The 26,714-nt window shown below is 48.2% G+C and overlaps 1 protein-coding gene across 1 annotated transcript in view; it reads left to right on the top strand.

Annotated features, from left to right (window-relative positions):
- Positions 1–26,714, top strand: part of LOC107194892 (hemicentin-1-like) — a 98,666-nt gene that overhangs the window by 3,016 nt on the left and 68,936 nt on the right. Inside the window, exons 2-3 of the mRNA XM_015584605.1 lie at positions 10,163–10,295; positions 20,933–21,138. Of these exons, the coding sequence (XP_015440091.1) occupies positions 10,163–10,295; positions 20,933–21,138 (339 nt within the window). The remainder of the gene's footprint in view (positions 1–10,162; positions 10,296–20,932; positions 21,139–26,714) is intronic.

The following is a 26,714-nucleotide window of genomic DNA, read 5'->3' as shown; positions in this document are numbered from 1 at the left end:
AATGAAAGGAGTCGAGGAGTCTCGGGGAACGTGTGTACCCAAGGGGCATAAGATTTCAAACAGGAAGCATTTTACCGCGAAAATACGCTTAGAGGTAGACGGGAGTGAAATCTATGGTAAATGCGCGGCTCCTTGAGTGTCCCTTTAAGGGGCGGAGGGTGCTCCACCGTCGAGGAGGATCCGTTACGAGGGAAAAAAGAGGAGAAGTGAAATATCGGGGAAAAATTACCTCCCGGAGGGGATACCCGAATGGAGACAGTTTAGATAAAAATTTCCTACGTTTGTCACGGCCCTCCTTAATTAAAGGGCCGAGATTAATGTCGGTAATTTCCCGGTGCCTCGAGCAATCGATACGTTTTCGGTTGAACGTTCGGCACAGAGTTCCCTTGACATTCCCGATGTCGATTTTCATGGAGCATTCCTCCAAGAATATTCGTTTAAATTCGTCGACAACATCGGCCATCCAAGGCGCACGGTGTACTCCCTATCAGTGAACTACTCTCAACCTTGTCAGCAGTCCGAAAATTTACTACTGTCTTCCACCTTCCTTCTCGCGATTTCTCTGTACGCGTTTTCACGCAAGAAATTAAACTTTTTATCTGACCGAGAACGTTACGTAGCTTCTGGGAAGAAACGTCTGGGGCAAGGAAGGGGAAGAGGGTGGATGGGGCATTAATTTGGCGAAAATACGCAAGTTGGAAGGAACGATTCGTAGCCGCGATAGCTTAAATTACTATCCTACGAAGCGTGTTAAAACTTTGTAACAGGCCCGGCCAATAGATCTTTTTAATAACTGCGAACAATCTGAGAACGTTGCTTTCGCTCGGTTTAAATCAGACGGGCCGGAACGATCGACGTGGTTTATTGTGCGGGCACAAACACGCGGGCCAATCGCCCGAAGCGAATAACGTTTCACCGTAACATTATCCGGCAGATTTTAAACTATCCAATGAAATACGTTACATCACGATCCGCGTACTCGTCTCGGATAGATATAAGCTGCTTTCACCCAAGGGCGTCTCTTCTTGCTGGTGCTGCAAGCAGTAGCACGAGACCCAGCTGGTTGCTCGAAACAACGATCAAGCAGGTCTAACGAGTGTTTAAACTAAGCTTGTTAACCATCACGGACAGGCAAGAAGCGACGATGCGAGTCGAGAGAGGGTCTGTGCACGGGGGTCGCTCTGTCGCCGACGACGACGATGCAGCGGGGGTCGTCCCTCTCGAAAGGACAGAGCCACCCCTTCACAGATTCTCTTTTACACGCGCTTTCGACGTGACGCCCTTGATATTTTCGACACTCCACGCCGGCAAGAAATGAAAACACAGGACCGACACGTGACACGAACCGTTTTTCTGCGATGCAAACCTTGGAATGAACGTGAGATTATAATTGACTAAACACGCGCAGGGAAACGCAATGAACGGAATCCAAATACATATTTACAGCGCATGTAATTCTCGTTAATATTTAAAGGCATCGAATACACGGTATTCCCAGGTGCGACATCCGCGTGTCCCATCGATCCAACTCTCTCGTCGTCGATCGTGTAAGTAGTTTCCACAGAATACGCATCGGTCTCGTTACGGCCGAAAAAAGCAACGCGAGACCAGCGTTGAAATGGCGAAAATTGAAAAATTTACTTGCTCGCGCGATTGCAACCCGTAGATTGAACCGTTGGAAAAAAAATCACGGAATAACTCGGGAACCGCGGCAGCGTTATTCACTCTGCCGTTCCGTTGACAAGTTCGGTGAAGAGCTTCCAAATATTTTTCAGCAGTCGTATGACCGTAACGTTACACGGGAATAAAGTGAAAAGAACCAAATTGAACTGGACTGCGAAACGGGTGCTGACGATTCATAAACCGCGGCGACGCTCGAACCAGAAAAGAACAAAGCGTTGCTTGGCGCAATATCAATCGGAAAGTCGTAATTGTTTGCCCGTAATTAGTTTTTAGCCAGCCACCGTACGCTAACGAGTATTGTAACGCAGGCAGTACCTAGTATTACCGCTGTGTTTTTGCGATAAATCGAAAGTAAAACGAAAAAGCGCACAGGTAACTATGTATAATAACGTTTCGAATGATGACCACGTATTTGCGGCTACCGTTGCACAATTCCGGTGGTCCGCGAGAGACCCTTATTAAATAATGGTTGTTCCCATTGAGCACTAATAACACGCGGACATTCGAGCTAATAAATTCACAATATATGGGGTACACGTATGTATACAAGAGATATACGAGTGCTCAACTCTGTTACGAATTACGAAGTGTCGATCGTATTATCAGGGAAGCAACTCACAGTCGAATAAACCGAGACGCACTTGTTTCTCTGATTGTCGGTACTCCACACACGTCACAACGTGGTTTCTGTTTTCTTTCGCGTTGTCGGAGAGACTTCTATTTTCGAATCAGTCGAAACGCACAGCGCAAATTACAAAGTTGAATTTGCACGAAACCGAAATACGGCTACGAAAGTAATTTGATGGACGGTGTGGTTGCTCAAAGGTAACAAAATTGACTGGTAATTAATCCAGTTCTGCACGCGAACGAAGCAAATACTCGCGAACGTTGCTTTTCGACCGTCGTGTCGCGTCGGTTTTTCTGCCGCTCGTCCCGAATATTCTAAATCGCGTTAACCTTACGCCTCTTACCCTCCGCGAACGCGCAGCCGGTATTCGTTAACGCTACTGTCAAAGCATACGTGGCTCGAAGATTTTTCGTTTTTCAACGAACGTATTCGTCGGAAACGAAGTATCATGGAAGTGCTCTCGTTAGCGTAAATTATCTCCGAATATGAGCTGCACGAAATTTCCATGAATACGTTACGATAACGGGAACTCGGCGTCGGGCGCTTTAATTTTTATAGCGCGTCGCAACGTGCGCGTTAAATTTACCTTCTTTTTTTTTTTCTAGGAACAAAGTCGATCGATAAATATGATTTATACCGTGTCGCTGAATTAAGTAGCGGTGTATTCGCTTGGAAATTTTTGAACATCCAGACAAGAGAGAAGCTGATTTTCTAGTAGCAAGTTTAATTACTTACGGATGATGAACGGTCCGTGCAAGCCCTCCCTAATTAGCGGATGCGCAAAGTTGAAGGCTGCCGCCAGGTACAAATTCTTATACTTTCATCTATTTTTTTTCCATGAAAAATACACGGTTCGCCTCTAGGGCTATAAACGTGGGTAACTGTATATGTATTCTCTAAAACAGCGGTTCGAGTCTTTATCCGAGCGTGGTGCTCGGCATCCTCGAGCGTTCCTCTTAACTGACAGTCGAATTTTCTGGCGGAAACGCGTCACGTTAAAGCACGCCGTGCTCAAAGCGGTAGTGTCTGAAAATCGTAGGAGAGGAAAACTGTGGACAGGTCTGCCGATGGATCTTTCCGGGACGGTCAAAGTTTTAATTAATCGGGAGCACAGGCTAGGAGGTATTTTTATTAATTTTCCATTCCCCCCGTCCTTTATCCGTGGAGTTTCTCGACAGCTTCGCGGAATCAGCTTGACCCTAATAACGTCACCGCTACCCGAATGATCATTGTTTCGAAGTTGAAACGGTTGTACGTTGCAATGCGACGTCACGCATGGACTACGTTTGTCCAGAGAAAATTCTCTCGCTTTGAAATGTATTTTTCCGTATTCTTGGCGGTCATTAGCTGAGAAACGGTACCAAATCGACAGTTCTACTATATAACGGACTGTTTCGATCACCCTCGGACTCGATCGCGGGTGAAATCGTACGATCGCGACATCCATGGCGGAATTAGGAGCGCTGCAAGATGGAGAAGTGACGGTTAATGTTCTAACGCAAGGCAATTATTAAGCAAGAAAATTTTACACGCACGTTCCTCGCTCATCCGGCAAAGAGTGATTCTTCGTCCCTTTGAGCGGACTCTTTATTCCCTCTAAAACGAAACGTGACGTTCATCGATAATCGATCTCAATTCCAACGGGTTTCACGCTCGGAGAATCGAATCGGCCGTCGAGTGGTGAAGCGGCGCGATTCGAAAGCACCTATACTCGTTAACGACGCGACGTCGACGTCGACATCGACGTCGGGTCCGATAATCCGCAGTCAATTAGCACGATAACCGATTTCCAAGCTTCCCTCGTGCCGTCGCTCCTCTCGACGCATCCACGTCCGGTCTTCCGTTGGGCGTAGGACGCGGAATCCGCACCCTTCTCTGCCGAGCGAGCGTACAAATCTGCTGAATACAGCGTCGCTGTTTACCCCGTCGGCTAAATCGGCTAGCATATACGAGCAGACCGGTAACTGCATTGGATGGATGTTACCTGCGATAAGGGTCCGAGAGCAGCCCGGCAACCACGGTTACGACGACCCTGCACCGATCCGTTCACCCTCATCCACGGATATCTTGCCCCGATTATACCCGGAACTGCCATCGTTGAACCTATATGTCCGCCCGACCAGCCACATCCATTCAAATTAGAATTGTAGTAGCCTTGCTTCGATCAACCGGCATAACGAAATGTCGTTGTTTTCCCTTTCACGAGGAAATTTCGAAATTATGTACATGTAATCTTGAAATGATCACGCGGACCAGATTGAAAGGGGTGTTGAAGTGAAACTGTGCAACGATCTTACGAATGGTCCAGTACATTCCACCGTTGTCCCGGAAGAAAGCGTTAGTTGCTTGGAGTAGAAAGAGGCCGTGCCAGGGCAGCAGCAACGAATCTCGATAAGAGCATTCCGAAGGGAAAGACGCAGCGCGTTGCGGGTGTGGTAGCGTAGGCACGACTTATTCTCGACGAACTGTGGCTCTTAAAATGGAAGTAAAACGAAACGGTTGGAATACGAAAGACTGACGAGTGCAAGGGGGAAATCGATAGGAGGAGGTGGAGGTGAAAAGGGAGAGGTAGCGAATAGCGCTTTCGATTTCAAACCGAACAATGCACTCTGGGTCGTGATCTTTGCCATTTGCCCGAACGCAACTTTCCTCTTGGAAAGGCTGAGAGCCTGGGCTCCTTCGGAGACCCACCGTTCCTACGTCAATTACATCGATTCCTTTACGTTTGTTCTATATAACCAATCTCTGAAACGTAAGGTTTTCTTCGTTTTTGCCCGGAGGCACGTTTGCTACGTAAAAGGAAAATGTAGCGCGACGCGATGGGAGGGACCGTTCGGGGACGGTGAAAAGGAAACGATCGGAAAGCGAACAAACGAGTGCCGCGGTAGGTAACAAAGCAAAGACAAACTCTTCGATTTTCTTGCAAATGAAGAATCGGCAACGGGATCCAATATCGTGACCAACGATTTCCATTTAAATTCGACCGTTTCCGTCAGGTCTGTGGAGCACGAATGGAAAATTCCACCAACCGTTGCGACGACTAATTCAAAGCGAGTTTTAACGGAACTCGTGAAAACTCGAGATTCGTTGCGGGCTCACGGAGAAACAAAGAAAATCCGTATGCGTGCGTACTTATACCGTCGCATCGTTTAATTGTACAAACTTCATGGGAAATTCTTCGGTGGCTCGGTTGAGAGCAAAATCAGAGACACAGAACTCGTGCCTCGATGATTTCGTTACTTACAAAGGAATACACGGAAGTGTCCCCATCCGATTTTAATGAAACTTCGTATGTCTGTTAAGCAGTCAAAAATAAGGGATACGTATTTTTTTTTATCGGCTGAGTACCACGGGAATACCAGTTTTTTTATCTGGGTTCGTGTCCCGGCGGTAGATTTTTCCAAACTTCGACCCACATTTTCTCAAAAATGAATGGCCATATGAGGCTAATGTTCTACCAATGCTTTCCATACATGTGTACCTATAACCCTGCACAAGCACATTGAAATCGGAGGGGGACAGTATCCCTTATTTTTGACTGCTTAACAGACATACGAAGTTTCATCAAAATCGAAAGGGGATACTTCCGTGCCTTCTCTTGTTAAATACAATAACGTTTCGGATCGTAGAAAACCGCGAGACCAAGCTGACCTTTGGAGATTCGTTGTCCTGTAGGCAAGCTGGTCAGCTGTTAAACATCAAACGAATCGAGAAACGTTCTCTTTGGCAGCCGGCCAGCGTGTCGTCCCTCGATAGATTTTACGCGAACTCGTGAAACGCTGTTTCTCCCCTACGTGGTCGTCGCGCGAACGCACGAAACATGTACGCGTACACGTACATATATTTTTTTTTCTTTCATTGTGACACGCATACAAATCAAGATTAGCTCGACGAGCGGATACGATTTATCGGTCCCCGCGTAATTATTTCGGCCTTCGTCACATGGGAATTTCAATAAATCACGAACGATTCAAATGAAAGCAAAGTTGGTCGGGTCACGAAAAAGGACGAGCGGGTCCGTATCCATAAACAACGTTATAAAATTAAGCCCCGCACGTTCCCGTACCCGTATAGTTTCGATCCGTGTCGTAAACCCAGTGGTAAACAGTGAATTCGTGTACACGCGGCGCTTTACGGTGCACTCGACGCAGATTTCGATCCGTTGTAAAATCAACGTTCCCGCGGCGTGTACTCGAATCGGAATCGCGTAACACGATGGAAAGGTGGGCACGTGGCAACAATGACCGTATGCGATTGTTTGCGAACTGCTTGGTCATCGGTCTCGGTTTCACGGGAAAGATTGATCGGAAATACGCAATCGTCGCGTACGCAACGAACTACGTATTATGCTGCGTTACCGTTGAATAGGATTTTTCGTGTGCCAAACTATGCTGACGGTGATTCAACCAGCGAGCCGTTTACTTTCCCGCGCGTACTTCTGCTTACACGCGGCAATTAAATTCTCTCGATACGCTTGCGAACGCTCCGGAACACGTTTACACAGTGAAATAGAAGTGAACGGAATTCGACCGAGAGGCAAAAAAATCGTGCAGTGACATTTCTGTTTTGCAAACCGATCGATCCAGGGAAATCGTAGGATCGTAAACATACAATTTCTTCTCTGGTAATCGTGCAATTTCATCGAGGATGCTTGCCGGAGAGGAATATGTAATTCTCCTGGAAAATTGCTGCCTGTCTTCTCTAACATTTACAGCCGGACTACGAAGTTCCGATATTCTCGACTTTTTACCACTGTTTACTCATCGATTCACGATCGATGTTTATCTATCTATTTAGGTCGCAAGCAATTAATTTGCTTTCGCAGAATCGATGATACAGATTCGAGATTTCGCGAAGCATCCGAACGATCGGAAATGTAACGAGCCCGGTCAGTTGGCGGGGAGGCTCTTTTCTTCGCGACTCTCCTCGTCGTTCGCCGCTCTCCGCTTTATTCTTTGTCGAGATACCGCGATTCGATTCAACGTTCCCACCGCTCGATTTTCCGTCCAGCCATCTTTCAGAACTTTCGCTGGCTCGTTCACTTCCTCCCCGTTCGCTCCATTTTCCTTTCCCGCGGAATAAAGGCTCGTAATGTATGCAAGCCAGCTGCAGCGAAACCTTTGCGACCCGTTTTCTCCGGGCCAACATTCCGTCTCGGCGACCGGACATAAAGAACCAGAAAGATATTCTGCTTGGTCTATTCTTTTTGGCTAGCCGCGCTTCCGAGTGGAAAGCATCCGTTAAATACGGAATTTCGCGAGCCGTCGAAATAATTCTTCGTGGATATACTATACATACCTCTATCCTATCCTCTGCCTGGCCACTGAAATGTCTTTCGACCGAAGGACTACGCTTGCAACAACAGTTACGACGGCAAATATTTTTCTGCTGCGCAATCAATCTGGCAATCAACCGCGATATTTTCATTATACATTCAATCGTACGAACGGTTAACATCGCGTAAGCGCGATTACACGAACATGTAATTTCGTTAAATCAAATTCAACCCGAAAGGACATCGCCACGAATTTACGAAATTTGAATATCAAACTAAAACCCAAGCGTAAGGCAGTCGTGTACCCAGAATTTACGGAATACGGAACAAATCAGCGGTGGGAAAGAGAGAGAGAGAGAGAGAGAGAGAGAGAGAGAGAGAGAGGTCGCTTCAAAATGCTGGACCGAGTCGAGCGTTGCGGTAATTATACTCATCAACGAAAGTGTCACAAGCAGGCTCGCTTTATTATATGACCGCTCGTCGACGGTGCTGCCTGGCATTATTGTTTTCTAAAGAATTTAATTTAAATTCCGAGTAGAGAATAGTCCTCGCGCGCAACACAAAACTGCTTTATCAGATAGTTTTTGATCCAGCTTAATTACTTCCTTCGCAATGACGCTCCGCGACGGAACTTTGTAATTAATTGGATTCCGTGTGGTTGCCCACCGGGCCACGCCGCTCGGAAGCTACCAATCTTATTTAGAAGTTCCATTTCTAACTGATACGCGACAACTACAGAATTAACGTGACTCGTTAATGAATCAGAGACCGACGGACAGACGCTTTAGTCGAAAGCGTTCCTTAGTCGTCGTTTTTAACATTATTGCCGACGTCGAGCCTGCGTCGTCGCGATAGCCACGCGATCCATCGTACCTCGAGACGCGACGTTTACTTGTTGACGACACTGATTTTAATTCGTTGCCAACGACTCGAAGATACGTCTTCGAACAAGAACCGTGCACGCAATCTGCTCCCTCAATTTCGAACTAAAGCATGCGACTTGCCAAAAGGAACTACGGATATAAACATATAAACGCGAAGCTAAACTATGTCCACGGAAACGACACTCGAACTGGAACAACCCGTCGCCAAGTCACCAACTTATTTGACAACTTTATAAAATCTTCACTTGTGGCAGAGAAAGTTTAAAAAGTCCCGTTGTGGTCTGGTCTCTGACGAATCGTAAAGTTAAACGAGTCCCGTCGAAACAGATTTCATCGAATCTTTCAAACTTTCGAGCGTCAATCTCGGTGATTGGCTGCTTAACGACACACAATTATCCTTTATCGCGATCGATTTCTTCATCCGGTATCGTCCGAAAAATCGTTCCGGCGATCCACGAGGTCGGAACGAATAACGAAACGACAGAAGATTTACGAGCTCGATCGTAAATGTTCCCCAATAATCAAGGTTAATATATGCCCGAAGCTAGACGTGTATGAGCAATTTAATACCATACGAATCGCATTAAATAACGTTTCGAGAAGCATGAAAAACCGATTTCAGAGAAATTATTCCCGAGACTTGGCGGAAATGACGCTGGGACAGAGTTTCCGGATAAAAATTTCAACTACTGCCGGAAGTGCTGGTGGCGGTGATGTCGACCGACGTGACGGGCCCGACGCGATACGATGGAACAGTGAGCCTCGTGAACCGCGCTGAAGCGTCCACCAATTGTATGCGTTGAACATCCGATAACCGAGCTTACTTCGACCGTCGAAATTTCTATGTGACACGCGTGTATGAGCCCCGTGTACATACATACAGATATGTACAATCCTCGCCCGGTGTGTCGCCGTTTATTTCCATTCGCGTGAACGGACAGGTAGGTGTCATTATAGCTCAAGAAGACGAGAGTTTCGTGAAAGCTCGAGCTACGAAACGAGCCTCGCGTTTCTTTCCGTTGCCGGGTATATTTCACGATTTAAAAGATAATTTATTTCATGCGCGATTCTTCCCCGTCGTTTTGACGCCATAGAAGATTAAACGAGCTGCATGCGTGCGCGAGCAATTTCAAGGGAAGCGTTAAAGTAGGTATATTTCATATTACGCGGGAAGCGTAACGCTCGCGAATACGCTAACGGGTGAATACGAAAAACCAATAAATTATTTCCACTCTATTAACGTAACCGTCGATACTTCCCACCCCCGTGGAAGTAACGGATCACGGGGAATTTTTCTTTTTCGGAGAACGTATCCATAACTTCCCTAGCCGGCGCTTCATAATTCTTAATTTCGATGGTGCTCGAAACTCCGTACCCCGACCTCGATAAAAACCCTTTAAACGAGACGTCGATACGTTCCCATTCGGAAAGAAATAACGAAGGGGAATTATTAATTATGACCGTCGAAAAGAAATGGATGACTATGAAATCCAGATTTTTGTTTCTTTGGCATTTGTCCTGGATTCGGATGTTGGAGGTATATTTTCACTTCGTTTCTGCCTCGATGTAGATACGCGTTCTCTTTCCGAAAGTATCGCGTAATTCCTGGTCCGGTAATAATTTCTCGTTTGGTTTGTCGTGTGCTCAAACACGCGGCGAAAAACTTTTTAACGCGCTGTCAATGTGTTGCAGTACCGATGGAATCGATACAGGGGGTGGCAGGGCAGAAGGCAACCTTGCCCTGTAATATACAACCCCGCGAGCCGAACGACGCTGTCTCTATGGTGCTCTGGTTCAAAGAGGACAGCGGCGAGCCACTCTACAGGTAAGCCATCATTGTTATTTACGAGGGATACCTTTTGTATCACCGGGGTTCTTTCTACCCAACATTTCCAACAGCTCTGGCATAACTGTCACCGTCACCATCACCGTTACTATCACCATCGCCGTTTGCGTTTGTCCCCCCCATCGTTCTCGCAAAAACGCGGAGTATCCGTGAATTGTTCAGAGTAGAAGAAACTTCGCGTTTCGTTTCCGTTTGTCGAACAAGAACCGCATTTAACCGGGGAATTCTGACGCCTAGACGGACAGGAAGTTGCAACAAGATCAAGGTGTAGAGAAGAACCCGAGGTTTCGTTGAGTCGCGAATCGTCTCCACGGGATATTCTTTCTGCAAGGATTTCGCAGACGGCAGTTTCGATCCCCGTAAATATCACGTTTACGGTAAATCCCTTGAAACCAGGATCAGAAGCGAATTCTGAAGTATGTATCGTCTTCTCGTTTCCCTTCGTGACCGTGTTCGTCGCGGTGGTACACCTTTCTCTTGTTTCTCGTCGGTCTGTAGCCTTAGCTCCTGGCTAGGATTAATCCTGAAAGTCGCTGGAGCGTCAATTCCACGTGGAATATACGAACATCGAGAGTTAACGCGACGACGTAGCGGCGGCGATGAAATCACGGTTGCAAGTGTAGTATGGGCGCCCAACGTTTCCGAACGGGCACCATGGTGCCTCGTAAAAAAAAAGTCTTATTTCACGAGAAGAAAAATGCATAAAAGGAACTCTGTTTTATTCTCCTCGCGAGCCGTGGAACCGGTCCGTTCGTGCCTCACCGGCGCTCGCACGAGCAATAAAAACTTTCGAAATGTCTTCCTCCGAAGGCGCCAATGATATTATTCGGGCTGCTCCGCCGCAGCAGCAGAATTCAATATTAATATTTAATCTCTACGAACAGGATGCCAACGACGGAAAAGAGAAGCACGAGGCGGAATAAATTTCGTCCAGGGATTCGTGCTAAAATTCGTATGATTTCGTACCCTTCGAGACATGTCGCGAATTCACGCGTCTCGTCGGTGTGATTACAATGCACGCGCGAATGTCGCGGAATATCGTTCATTTACTCGGGAATGATCGAGTGTTTGATCGTTTTGTTCCGGGTTTTGTTTGGTACACGGGAAACGAACGATCGATGGTACGTACATCTTTTCGATGCTGAAGGAGGTAATAGCGTTGCACGACTCACTTTCTCGAGTGGAAAGCACGAGCTTCAAGATGGCCGACGATCAATCCTCTTATTAGCCATGCATTGGTACAGCTGTGTATACATGCATAAATGAAGTTATACAGAATACATGGTTACGATCGGGATAACAAATAGCTTCGCCGGTACAATATGCGTTCACATCACGGTCGTCCTTTAATTAATGTGCTTCATCGTCGTACAGTAAATGAACGTTGCTAATGAAATGCAAATTCGGTCGAGAGGCTTAATTATAATGCGTTAGAACGTAAAGATGCGGGGTTTAGAATCGTTGCTTCCTCCACTTGCGAAATTTCAGTTGGTACGTGTGGTTATTCGAAAAACCACCGGAAAAGGCAAGTCGCGTGGTGTCTCTTCAAACGCGTTTCTATAGTTCTGCCAAAAGTAGCAATAACGGGGAAAGCGTACTCGCGATACGTTTGCATAAGAAATTCGCAAGATTTTAGAAGCACACACACACACACAGAGAGAGGCGAGTTATTCCGGGCAAGAGCGTTAACCACCCTGCCTTTCCACGTAACGGACAACACCGCGCTTATTAAACGCGTGCCAGGATTAAAAAGAAACTGCTTGCGCATTCAGGAATGTAATAGTCTTCTCTCCGAGGCACGTTGTACAATACTTCCACCGTGCAAAATATACTGCGACAATCTGCGAAGAGTTAATTGCTCGGCAGTCTTTCAGAGCGGAGAAGAAACCGCGCGACCGAAGAAGTTCGCCGTGCTGTGCAAAGAAGTCTGGCGTAAAAGACGTTGGCCTAACCGTGACACGAGTGAAAAAGAGGGTGATACGATTTTCTTGTTTAGCGTGCACGTTTAAAAAGTGGGCAGCGTACGATGCGTCGACGAATCGCGAAAATGGAGCGGCGCGCGCTTAGGGATCAAAGTACTCGAGGATCCCTTGGCCGAAGATCAAACGTCATAGCCAGTATAATCGCGCACTCGCCGTCAGACGCATCGGCTAACGAGAGTGCGCCACTTGGCATTTCCGCTGAACCGTGCCGGATCGTTGACACGAATACAAACGCATCGCCGGGCGTAACCCTTAACCCCTTAAATGCGCGCGACGTGATATTACGCCGCGCCGTCGTCGCTATTAAGCCGCCTTCCATCCTTCCCTTCGTCGACCCAAAGCTTTCCCCTCCCCTCCTTCCCCCCCCCCCCTACCGACCATTTCGTCTCTCTTCCTTTCTATGCCCAGCCGTTTCCACCTCGACGATCGTTCGAGCAACGCGATGGCATCTTCCTCGTTTTCACCAGCATTTCGCGTTTACTTGCCTGCCGCCGATCTGCTCCACCTCTTTTGTGCCAACCTGCACCGTGTCTTCCGCCCCTTTCCGCTTCTCCGGTCGGTTCTTTTATTTTTTCTTTCTTCTTTCATCGCGCTACGCGAAACTTTCTGCTGACCACGGCTTCTCGAAGAGCACCTTACCTACGGCGGTTCTAATCCGATTGAACCTTCTCAGCGGCGTGTGAGACGAAACTCGACGCTCGGTTAACTCGCTCGTACAACCAATTCCTGTCGATCGCGCGACCATCCGTCGCTCGTCACGCCTTCACCGAACGTTCCTTTCAATGCCCCGTTTTTCAAACGGCACGACGACGCGTCGCCAAAGTGAAACGAATTCGTTCGACTCGACGCCTCGTCGATTCGGAACTTAACGCGCAATTAGAGGCCGTATCGGACACACCGTCGCCGGAGTAAAATCGGCCGTACACATGCACAACACCCGAGACAGCTCTGAACGAAGCAAAGATCATCAAACTCGCATACAAACTTTAATTGCTTCTCACGATGAATCGCTGGATTGTGCGGTAAACTTGCCGAGTACCGACGCGCACCTGCGAACCGTTTCCGACTACTTCCGGCCGACGGAAACACCAATCGCGCTGACGTCAGCCGCTAACCCGCCGAGCATCGTGCCCACACCGTTCAACCTCACTCGCGCCACGCCACGCTTCTCTCGATTCCCCTTATTCCTTGACGTCAAAACTCCACGGGACCAGCGTTTCCCACCGACGAGGTGGCAGCGGCGGCATACATTTCCCTCCAAAGTTCGGTTACTCTTTCGATGGTGTTCGTGAGTGCGCGTGACTTCGAGGTCGGTGAATTGTTTCAACAGCGAAACGATCCGTGAACCAAGATAATGCGAGTAGTTTCGTTTAATACTAAGAGAGTACGCTACTCACCGGTTGCCACGAACCGCGTGCTTTCGTTCACAAAGATGGCGTCTGTCGTGAAAGGTGACGCTCGATTAAATGTTGCCCGCGTCCGTCGCACATTTTCGATCGGGAAATTAATTGACCCGTTTTCGGGTCGGCATTGTGCTCTCGACTTACGTGTAGAACGTTGTACACGCGCCTTGCCGGCCCGAAGCTGCGTTTCACCACCAGGAATTATCGCTCCATTGTCCGCGCTGTTACACAACAGGGTAACGGACTTCTCGTGCGCGGAACGGTACGGACCTACCGGCAAACCGTTCCATCCGTTATTACGGGCTATTGTTACGCGTCGCTCGTTTCGCGATTAACCGTTATCGCGGTAGTTGGACACCGTTTAACTAAAAGCACCGATCGTGTCTCCGGGGCTTTTCGTTTCTTTGTTCGACCGGCCCATTTTTCTCGAGTAAAAATTGCTGAACACCGAGCACAGGATCGACCGGCGCTGTCTGACTACGTCCGTGGAAATACTACTGTCGCGCAGAAGGTGGCGACCGCGAGCATCAGCCTCGCAGCCGGCTCGCCGCGGGCTGACCAGATACGTTCCTATGCTACTGCGGCCAGAAAATGCTCGCTCGCATACCGCTATACTGTGTCCGGCGACACAAAGCACGGATTATCTTTGATTCCCATCTCTGTAATATGCATTATAACCGTTTCTTTCGGAAATACACTTTGAATGTTCAGGCGCTATTACGAATAATCGTTTCGAATACAATCGCAATTACGGATAACGCTTCCTGAGACCATAAAATGACCATCCAAAGACAATCGACTAAACGTAATGGAAACGTAATCGCACAGACGCGAGCCGGCTTATTCGTGTAAGCCAACCGTGATTGGTCGGCGAGTTCTATGAAAGCAGTGCAGATTGTACGATAACTACCGATTGACGTAGCTAGCTGCACCGAACCGCCGTCGCCGTTGACGTTCCAGCTACCGATAGATAACTGGTGACCGATCACAGATCATCGACCTCATTTACATTTACATGCACCGATACCGCGGTCGCTTTTATCTCGCGTCCGCGCGCACCTAGATTTCCTGCGCCAGATAAACGACGCCGATGTATGTTTGATGTCCATATCGATAAATCATCTCTTTTGGCGCGCACGATGACAGCTGCTAATTCACGGCACGCTAATAAACCGTTAACTACGGATTCGATTTCCGTGGTAAATACCGACGACAACGGCTGTTCAAATGATTCTAATCGCGGAAAACGAGCGTTGAACGAACGTGCATATGTGTCGACGAACGGAAGACCATTTTGAGTTCGATCAACACAGCTCGTCGTTGCAGATTAGATTGCCTGAAATTTGTACGAATAGACAACCTTCCCGGGTAACAGTCACGCAGCCTTCGTCTGGTTCCATTCTTCTTCGAGCGGCGCTTCTGTTTGTACGCCCCGTCATCTTTAAAAGCTGTGTGGTTTGTTTTGATTTCCCTCGAGTCATCGTGGTTCGTCTCCGATAGCGTTTCAGCTTGCCTGGGAAACTGGAACTAGATCTATACGAACTAGCAGACCCCCATTTTTCCAAACGACGAACCATTTATGAATTTTATTTTCTGCTCTCTGTCCGTCTCGACTAATCATCTTCCACCGCGAAAAAGCTCTACCAAAAAATCAGGTAAAACGAAAAATCCAGGGACAGGTGTCACGTGCAAATTAATTTCTCGCTCGTGATATGGATTCGCGCAGGTGCGTTTTTCCGATGATCCGCAAACTTTTCTACGACTCGTATTTTAACCGGATGGCTCGTTTCTTTCAAGCAGTTAATTAATTAGCGTACGACGCGCCAGTTCCTTTCCATATTTCGCTCGACTCTGCCGCGAATCGTCCTCTTCGTTTCCCCTTCATCTCTCTCCATCACGCTCTGCCCCCTTATTCTATCGTCGAGTTGAAACTCCTCTCTACTCGATAACTCGTTAAATTGACGCTGCCTCGCAGCGAGATATCCGTCACCGAGGTTTCCCACCTTCCCGAAACTCGAGCACGATATTCCCAGAGTGCCGAGTGATCCGGGAATTTTTGCAACTTCGTTGTCGCGACTGCGTAACAATGAGTTCTCTTCCGAGAGATCAGTTGGCTGACGATTTCGGTTAGCTGTAACCTTACAACGACGACGTATGGACCAGCGTTTATTTCCGTTGCACGATACTCGACAATAGCGCGCTGAGTAAAGTTACGAGATGGAGCCAGAGAACGAGGCGCGACGTATATCATAGGATTAAGCACTAACATGGCAATACCAATCGCCGTTAGTCGTGTTTGTCGGAAAGAAAAGAAGGGCGGAGGAAAAACGAGCAACGAAACACGGCTCGACACTGCGTCGCGTCGCGGACAGCGAAACCTTTTATCTGCTCATGCTTTATTTGCATCCGCGCAAACACGGAGGATCGCTGCCCGGACATGAACTCCCGTCCGACGAAGTTTATTGTCGTGTATAGCCGCGAGTTCGTATTTATACGACGTAAACGTGCAACTGAACTGTATGAAAATGTCGAGCATGTCACCAGGACGTTCCTTTTGTTCTCGTCATCCATTTATACGCGAAGCCAGCCTTCGCTTACTCTACCCCTCTTCGGGGAACATTCGAATTCGTCGATGGGACGATGCGTCGAGTTCTTCTTCCGGTACTGTACGTACCTACATACATATACATATACGTATATACATACAGGCGCCCCCTCGTCACTGGCAAACTCTGGCTTTTTCCCACTAAATCGAGCGTATTCGACGAGCTGATTTTCGCGCCTCGCGTCCAACGTCGACGAAACGAACCGCGAAATCCCGTCGATATACGATATTTCCTGTTCCCTTTCGACCCTTCAAATCGCGGCAGCGTTTCTTCTCCGAATAACACGAAGACGGTCCAGTGAAAAGCGTAAGTAACTGTTTCGTGAAAATACGCGGTCTTTGCAAGCCAACCAGGTCTTCGATAATTTCGAGAAACGAGAACAATGCGCTTGGTGAATCTCCGCTCTGCATCGTTCGCTTTAATATAATAATTCTGTCAGGCGTAGGTATTCGCATTCCTCGGTGTCGTAAATACACCCGCCGATTGTCTGGCACGACCCCTGTAATCTCCAAAGGATCCGAATCCGAATCTTCTCTGGATCTCTTCCACGTTCCCGATATAACACCGACATCGTTATCGACCAAACGAGATACCCTTCGATCGCGTGGCTAATCCTTCGGTTTCCACGAGCAAAAAATCAACGATCTTAATTGAAAATTCGTTCGCGGTAGAAACTTGTAACTTTTTTTCCAATTTTTATTCCCCGTAAATCGAATAAATTAAATTTCAAGCTCCGATCAACCGTGGCTCCACGGGAGCTCGCTCGAAGAAGAATACCCATCGAATGAGGAATGAACTATCACGAGGCTATGAAAATGATCCCATTGAAATCGAAAGAGCTTAGAGATGAAAACCGCGAACGAAGAAATACTCGATACGGAACGATCATCCGTCTTCTGGGGTTGCCGCGGAACGAGCGCATTGTGGACTTCGCCAATCACCACCACCCATTTCCGAGCGGCGCGCTCTTTTGTCACCCTCCCTTTCTTCCACGTCCCTGATCACTCTCTCTCCCTCTCTCACTCCTCTCTATCTCTCCCTCGCGGCGTTCACGGTCCCACAGATTCGATTCTTTTGTTCGGATTCTTCCATTCCGTAAAGCGCTCCTCCTCGTCAGCGAATCGTGGATCAAATAGATCCCCCGATCGGTCGATGGAATACCGTTTACAGCAGTCATCGTATGAATTACAATTTCGTTGAAAAAAAAAAAAAAAAAACAGAAGACTCCTCTTTGTTCGTTTCAGCGCGATCGAAAAGTAATCTCTTCGTTGCGATTCGTTTCGAGCCGTTCGTAACTTGATTCGACATCGTCCCGGCCGCGTTTCACGTGCCGTCGTTACACCCTGGTTTATCGACGAGAAAAGTGGTTTTACGACGAGAGCGAAAAAAGGAGAATCTGTCACTAGCAGGTGTTCGCGCATCACGATGTGGATACATCCGAGGGTGCGAAGGGGAGTCGGCCGGGAGATATTTAATGTTCCCCGACGGAGGCAAAGAGAACGTCACCGCGGTGGATGCCATCGACGGCCGTGTAATCGGATATTATATTCACCGATCGGATTGATATCTCTGTCCTATTATGCGACGGCATGAATCCCATTTTGAAGAATGCCAGGGCGCGGTTTCACGGTGATATTTGAATAGAGAGGTGGATGCGGTGGGTGTGTAGATAGGGGAGGGGAGGCGGTGGTGAAACGGAGGAAAGTGGCAGCTAGGAACGATAGGGGTTGATGCCGCGCCGCGGCATCGAGGACCAACGATTTCGACCGATCGAAACCGACGGATACGGAAATCGACGTTGAACCGTAACCGGCAACCCGCGCGAATCAAGAGCGCGAGTCAATGAGAGTGCTGCCGTTGCTACTGCTGCTGCTGTTCTGCTCTGCTCTGCTCTTCTTCCGATTTCCATGCGGACCAGGATTTTACGTTCGCGCGGAAAAGTTCCTCGCTGTAGTTCGTGGACCGGGAGCGTTAATTAAGAACCGTGCCGAAATCGTTTTAATTAAGAGATTAATTCAATTTTTCTGAAGAGCCGATAGCCCTTCGGCATACCGTTTCCTTTTCGCCATCGCCATTACGAAATTGAAGTATCGTTCCGATTACCGAAAACTCGAGAAACTTTTTCGTTGCTTTACTTTTCAACGTAGGCAGCGTGTAAACGGTTCTCTGGACTCGTTGAAAATCATTTTATCGCAATTGAATTGAGCGACCGTCGTGGTTCCATTCGTTTGCTGAGATCCTCTTGTTCGAAATGGTTCGCCGTTCTCGCGAAACAGTCTTTTCGGCTCGCGTCTAATCGTAATTGATAATCACTTTATCGTCCGGCACGATGAACGAAAGTTGACTGGCGCGAATTATATTTTCCGGTCGACTGGAACGAAGAAAAAGAGTTACGGGGGTGGGTCGGCTGGTGGCGGCGGCGGCAGGCTGGGGAAATGTTGAACGGTGACGGAGGCGGGGCGGGGGTTGGGAAGACAAAACGACAGAAGGAAAAGAGAGAAATGTGCTGCCGCAGTGGCGACGCCGTCTGCAATTACAATGCCTTAATTTTATGCGCGAAGTTAAGCTCCTTTTAAGAGTCCCGAGAGTGGTTGGTTCCCTTCGTGGCCCTGCCTCCTGGACCCTCTGCGCGTCCCTCTTCGGGTTTCCACCATCGCCGCGGAACACTCGTTTTACCGACACTAGCGTATTCATGGGAAACGTTCTTCTACCTCGTGTAACCGACGAGATCTTCCGACGAGTCGCGGCAATTATTTTAATTTGTTTAGAGACCATTCACTTCCATCTGCACTTTTCCACCGCTCACCCAAGCAGAGACACCTTCAACCGCAGCTATTCTATCATCGGCTACCCATTCCCCTAGTTACCTACCTCTTTATTTTCTTTTCTTTTTCCAGCCGATATCGTCGGCCATTCGTCCCATTTTTCGCCTGCTCGCAGTTATTCCCCGGCCTTTAAATGCTCGTCTGCCAGTCGCTGTCGACAAGCTCCAGTCCCGGGACGATCAGAACGACCATCGTTTCTCCCTTAGGACTCGTAAATCGCATTTATCTCGGACATTACGGAGTTTTTCCCGCAGATCGGTACGCGTAGCGATCGGAAAACGTCCATGGTAGAGAACCAGGGTGAAACCAATTACCTGTCGCCTCGTCCTAATCGCGACTCGCGTCGATTCATCCTTCTTTTCGTTCCAATCATCCGTGTTCTCTCGCGTGTACCTCTGTACACGACTGGACGTCTTCTTTTCCCGTTGCTTTTTATCGCTCTTCTTCCTACGCCCGACGAAAGAGACCGGCGTGCAACGACACGCCTGCTTTTCATTAGAGGGATCCCCGAAAATTGGATCAGAAAACACGAGCGTGAGCGTAAGCTTCGCTTCGATTCAGCCGGATTAGCGTTCGAGGATGAATTGTTCGATGTCGCTTGTGCGCAGGCGCGTAATCTGTTATTTTTGTTCACCCGTCGAGTACCATTTGTACAGATTTTATCCGACGACGAGGTTACGCGATGAAAAACGTGACGGTAATTAAGAGTTTTTCCAGAAGTCGCGCGATCTCGATGCCTCTTTAACTTCTCGTACATTAGCCGACGCGGAAAGTAAACGAGGACTGAGGGGGGAGGGCGATTGCTGCCTTGGAGAGGCGAGGACGGCACAGTGTGGCTCGATGGGTCCGTCGAGATCGGATTCGTACCACTCGTGAAACTCTCACGACTCATCGGGCTCGTTAAAAACCAATCCAATTTGTCTTACGACCGCCAACAAACTGCAACGAACGAATAAGACTGCGCACGACCGTCGAAACTTGGTTCGTCGAGCAAACGTTCCCCGGACCCTTTGGTTGATCGACCGTGCGACGTCTTATCGCTGGAGCTCGCCTGAACTTCGTCGCTCGATTAGACTTACGAACTCGTTCGCTTGCTATTCCACTTGATAATTGACCGGCCGACACGGAAACTTGGACACTTCCGAGGCTAATACTCGAAAACTCGAAACGCGAAACTCGAGAGGCGAAAGAAAATTCGTAACCGTTTGAAATGTAAAGCGAGCGGGATCGTCGTCCAGAGGAATCCTCGAATATGTAGGTAGTACCTGTATAATGTTTGTCCGTTCGGGAGGTAGTTATGAAGTTGTTCGTGTCATCGATGGTGGGACGACGAGAACGGATCCTTCCTTCGGGGCATTCGAGACCCAAGTCTGATACATCTTCTAATGCCATCTCGGAGAGCCCGATCTCCGAAGTAAAAGGTTATCTGACTCTCTCGGTCGAGTGCACTTCCGTCGGTCTGTATTGAGTTTCAAGCTCCGAGACTCGGAGAGCGAACAAACTACCCCGCCTCCCGCTCCTTTCGTACGGTCCTCCGACTATGACGAATTGCGAAAGTTGAGTGAAAAATTGGAGAACCGGGTTACGTAAGGACGGCACGAACGATATAGAATAGGTACGCGACGTATGCTTTATGCGGGCGTGTGCTCGAACGGTGCATCATCCTCTCATCGTTCGTCCATTTCAGATTTTCGCTCCTCTCGAAATTAATCTCCGTCCCTCGAAACAGTTCGGGCGCCAGGGAACGTGCAGTTGAAGTAGGATGATCGATCCGTTTACGTTCTGTCCGTTTTCTTTCAGCTACGACGCGAGAAATCGACAGTTCGGCAAGGCGAAGTTGTGGAGCGCCTCGCATTTCTGGGGAGACAGAGCCTCGTTCAAAGCAAGCCCGCCCGCCCAGCTGACGATTCGAGATCTGCGGGAAACCGACGAGGGAGTCTATCGTTGCAGAGTCGATTTTCGTAACTCACCGACCAGAAATCTCAAGGTCAACTTCACGGTTATCGGTAAGTTCACCAATCGGTATCGTATCCCTGTTCCTTTCAATTTCGTGCCCATTACCGTCGAAAAAGCTATCGCGAACTTTCCCGTCGCAATTTAGTCGCAATTTAGTCGCGTCCGAATGTGGACTCGGTCGAGCTTTGATCGCGTCACCGCTCGAAAACTCGGAGAAAATGGAAGCGATTCCGAAACTCTGTCTCGTAACCATTGAAATTTAAAAAGACAGTCTCGGTAAGGCCGCCCAATTTCCTCCAAAACTCGACGGACTTGGCCAGTTACGCGCGAAACTACTTGGAAACTCATCGGAGTTTCTGGAAATTGCAATGTTTGGATGAATTGCCGGAAATCAGAAGCACGACGGGACCGTAGTGGACGAACGGTGGTCAGTTTGACGGAAGATCGTTGATCGAAGGCTCGAATTCACGGTGAATTGTGTCTCGAGAGCCACGCGATTTTGCGGTCGATTAGTTTGCACGGGGATTCGCTGACCACCGACTAGTTCGATCGTCTGCTCGGATACCAGGCGGATAATTACACCGAAACTTTATTCGTCGACGAACGTTGATCAACTTCCGAGTGACTTCGATATGGCTCGAACTCGACTCAGGATCCGACAAATCAACGATCGATAGCGGAATCGGAGTACGTCGCCGGGCCCGTGCCACGCCGTAGACGAAACAATGCCAAAGGATCGTAACAACGCGAATTACATGGCGTAGCACAGAGGTCTTTGCCCCGATCGTCCTTTTTTCCCGAGTGCCGGTGTAGCGTTCGTCTACGATTTCAAAAGGCGCTTTTGCTGCCGTGACACCTGATTTTCACGGTAAAAAGCGCGGAGTCAGCGAAGAAATAATTGGCCGATTAAACGTGAAAAGAACAAAGCCGTCGTCCGTCGAAGCGTAACTCGCGAAAATCATGTGTATCGGATTTCGACGCGAGCACCGAAACTCCTGGCAGGCTTCTCGATACTTTGCCGTAAGTCCAAGACAGGCCCAGAGGACGCGTTGGCTCTTGTCTCCTAATAGAATCGAACTGGTATCGCGGTCGGTCTTTAAGGTGAACGCGCCCGCTGCTGCTTCGTGCCTCGAAACCGGGCAGAAGCCCAAAGTCCTTTCAGGAAACCCCTAACCCAATTTACTCATCGATCGACTATTAAACTGAGTTAAGCGCCGACTGTCGATTCCGCTCCAAGGAGTACTTGGAGAAACTTTAAGACGTACCGAAAATCTGCCGAGACGTGGAACGAGAACAAAGGAAGCTCGTGCCGAGTCCACTGTGTCCCCTCGCGCTGCTTTAAGTGTCGACGAGTCGTTCCCCTTGCGATTCTTTGCCAGTTTCGCCGGGGACCGTCTCGTCGCCGAAGAATTCGAGAAATCTCCCTTAATTAAGTTTTAACTGACCGCGCGAACGAGAGTATCGGAAAATTAAACCAGTCGATCATTCAGCTGTGAGAAGACTCGCGATCGATCATACGTAAACTTTGCGAAACGAACTAATCCCTTCCGATTTTCGTCACGTGGACGACCGAGTTACAAAATTTCGAAACCTATACCGATGCGAAATAGGAAGGTGACAAGTTCGTGAACGGCACGTAATCGAAGAGACGATATAGGTATGTGGTTTGCGAGCCGCGTCGAGATGATTCGTTTCACACTACGATGCGCACGAATGCCGGACAAGATCCGTACCTTAGGTTAATCTCGAACTGCCCCATACGCCGATGAAAAGAGCGTGAAAGAAACTAAGAGAACCTATTTATGTGGAAGGAACAACGAAGAAGGCATCGGCCACACGCGCGTTAGGTTCCGATACAAATCGAAACGTTTCCCGATAGAGCTTGGTCCCCTGACGGACATTAAATCGCTCTCTCGTGACGGTTGCACGATACTTTTCGCATTATTCAGAGGAAAATATTCGTTCGTAATGACAGTCGGTATATTTCACGAGGAATCGAAAACACCCCTCCTCTTACGTAGCTGTCGCTCGCTAGGCGAAGTTATTCTCGAAAGTTAATATCGAGCGGGTTCGTTCTTGCGGTGCATATTGAAACCGTGAGTCGCGAAATCCCTCGGGTTCTTTGGCGGAACTGCAGAAGCCATACTCACCGCTCGGAGGAGGTCGGCCTCGTTCGAAACTTGGAAACGAAAGCTGCTGAGGCGTCGAGTCGGTGAGCGTTAATCCGATTAGGATTTAGTTTAGATTTTGACAGGGTACTGCCCATCCTATACCTTCGGAAAGCTTTGGGGACGTCTAATCGCCGATTACGGAGAAATTAATTCCATCTCATCCGCTTTCCATTCAGTCCTGTTCCCCGTCTATCGGTCCATCTATTCCGCCGTGCCGTATACGCGTGACGTATCGTTTTCGATATCTACCTGGTAATTTATCTATTGATTCGTCGGGAACGTTATTAGCTCTCGACCAACGAGACCGCCTACTTCGTCGGTACCTCTCGAAACTTTTCACTAGTTTCCGAACACGATACACTCACGCCCGTTTACGCACCTCGTGATTCTCAGCAGGCACCTTAAAAGCCTGTTTCCGAGGGAAATGGCTGGAATCAGCGTTCTATCGCGTTTAAGCTTCTTATAAAAGATTGCGCATTTCTCCCCTGTCCCATATAGAGACCGGATGCGCTGAACCCTTAAAGGGGAATAATGTCTTTTCTTTCAATAATGTCTTCCGAAGATACGACTGTTCCGTGGCTGTCTTCGATGTTAACAGATCTTCGCCATCAGGCACCGCGTTCACCCTTTTTTCTTCTTCTTTTGCGCGGTTCAATGGCGTCTAATGCCTCAGAGTCGATACTCGACGTCGAGCGAGTCCCCAGTTAAGCTTCTTATCTGCAATTACTTTGAGACTTGGTCGACGCAATAAGGAATGGACGCGGTTCGACCGAGTAAGCCGAGGTTCAAACAGTTGCCGTTAGCACGATTACCTTGCCGGTTGTCCGCCGGAGAAGAACGACGCTCGAACCTCGAACTTCCATCGGCGGCCCCTCGTAAGACTGAAATATTCATCCCGAAAAGCGACGGCGAGTGAGCCTTGTCTCTCTTTGCCGTAAAACACCACTGGCGAGGACAGATTCGCAAAAAACGCGCGGAGAAAATTAGGCGTGAAACACGGACGAAGAAGTGCGCGTGGAGCGAGACAACCGTTGCGAAATTTTATCGCGAAACTGAGCTGCTCCTGTTTCCTCGTTAACAGATTCGATGGGAAGTTGAAGAAGCCCTCCTTACGGTGACCGGTAGACGTAACCCGAACGTAATCCGGCGACCGGTTGGTTTCGTGTTTCACGTTGCACGTCCTCAGGTTCTCGTGTTCTCCGATCTGTCCCCCGTTCCTTTCCCCTCGTTGCGTCGTCCAGCCATCGTCCGGGAAATAGCTTTCCCCGCAAAAAATCTCGCGCAGCTTTCCTCCAAGTATAGTCTATTTCGGAAAATTGAAAAGACCTCTCTTCTCGACGTGGCTCGACGTGGCTCGACGTCAAAATTGAATCGGTGCATGCCCGGTAAGACTCTATTTTATACGTCGGAAGATACTTTCGAAAGTAGAGAGAGAGTGGGCGAGTGGGAGAGTCAGAAATGGGAATTCGTTCCCGGGCAAAATTTACCGCGGTTTAACAACACTGTCCTCGTGCACGGTGAATCGTGCCTTTTTCCCCCGAGTCCGACAGCCTCGCGAATAATTTATCGCGCGGCGAAAAATGTATCGCTCGCGTAACTTACTCTTATCCAGAACATAGCTCCGGAATAGGTAATGGAAACGCACTTTCCGAAAGCAGAACAGCCGAACGAGGGATTTTTTCTGTCTTGTCGGCCATTTGGACGAGGAATGGATGGGTCGGACGAACGAACGGGAGGTGGTTTCTTGTTCGAGGGAGATTACTTTCGCGGGCATGTTGTTTGCCGGCCTCCTAAAGAAATCATGAATCGAACCTCAATAATGTATCGACCAATCGAACTCGGTGGAAAGTTGGACGAGTGGTCGAGCCCAATCGAGGTGAACTCTCGGCCGAAAGTTTCAGTGGACGAACGGAAAGAACCGAACCGACAAGTTTCAAGCATCGAATACATATTGATCTTTGATATATCTATCGCTTACCGCTAGCGTCGAATATTTATTTATTTATTTATAAACGGGTTGCCCCCATCGTTTCTATAAGTTGTTTACATCGCCAAAGAAATTTATGGTGTTAGAGAATTTATTAGCTAAGTTTGATAATCTGGTGACGATATCGGTATGATCAAATCTAGAGGTATATAGTAACGGTGTGAATGTTGGAGAATATACTCTCAAGTATATTCGGACAGTATATTTGTCCGTTGAGTATTTTATGGAAATAGGTTAAATCAAGGACAATATTTCTATGCTCTAAGGTAGTAATATTTAATGAACGCATAATATCAGTTTAGTCATGATTGGTGGTGGACATCGGTTGACCGTGTTTATAGGCAGCCTACCGAAGAAATTTGTGCTGTACAGCCTCTAGTCGTTTTTTATGGGTATCGTGACGTGGGAACCAGATGGTTGATACGTATTCCAGGTGTGGAAGAACAAAACTGAAGTATAATATTCTGAGGGTGTCGATGTGTTTGAATTCAGAGGAAAATCTAACAAGGCAGCCGAGGGTTTTCATGGCAGTGTTAATCGTTCGGTTTATATGATCAGAAAAGAGAAGAGAATATTTCCATTAGTTAAAACTGTAGATTATCTACCGAGAAGAAATCGTACGTGGACCGTTTACTTGAAAATTTGTGAGGTCGAATCGTTTCCTTTACCATTCCCATGGTTTTCCTTTATCCGTTCACGTTTTTTCCTCCGCTCCATTCGTTCGTTTTTCGGCGAAAGTTCAGCAGTCGCCGGTGGGTAGCTACGAAAACAGGACGTTGTTCATTAGCCGGTAGAACGCCTGGAAGAATTTTAAAACATCCTGTTTTCCATGGAAACCAGAGGATCGATCGTTCGAACAATGCTCGGGAGTCATATCGATGACAACGGAAACAAACCAACAGGCATTCATCGAACGTGCTTCTGTATCCTTCTGGATATTTTTCTCGTTCGAAACGTTCTTAAAGCGGTGCCTATACATACATATACATACGAATGCGAAACAGTTCGAACGAAAACGGGAGGGAATCCATCGCGTCGAGTATACTACCGGCTGAATCGTTCCGATCCGCCTTTGTTCGGTCGTACCCCTGACAGAAGGAATCGAAACTCGGAAACATTCTTCACCGGAAAGCCCTGAAATAACGCGTAAAAAATTGCCGATCGATCGGCCGACGCGTCATGAATCATAAGAGAATTCCACCGCCGGTGGCCTTTCGAAACGAAATACCGAGGTCTAGCAACGATAAAGAAGCCGATGGAAAGATTCGTGACGCACGAAAGGTGTCCGTCCGGCATATTTTTCTGCTCCAGAAAGCTCGTTCGTCTTTGCCGAGCGGTCGTTTTTTCCTTATCTTACGCAACTTGCTAGTTGAGAGGAATGCACGTTCCCCTTCACCGCCAGTCGTCTTCGATAGAACGTTTGCCACGTTCAAAAGAGCTAAGAATTATTATTTCCCTCCGTTATCGA

The sequence above is a fragment of the Dufourea novaeangliae genome, unplaced genomic scaffold, assembly GCF_001272555.1.
Source record: "Dufourea novaeangliae isolate 0120121106 unplaced genomic scaffold, ASM127255v1 scaffold8, whole genome shotgun sequence".
NCBI classification, from domain to species: Eukaryota; Metazoa; Arthropoda; class Insecta; order Hymenoptera; family Halictidae; genus Dufourea; species Dufourea novaeangliae.
The sequence above is the reverse complement of the archived record's forward strand: the minus strand, read 5'-3'. Positions and strand labels throughout refer to the sequence as shown.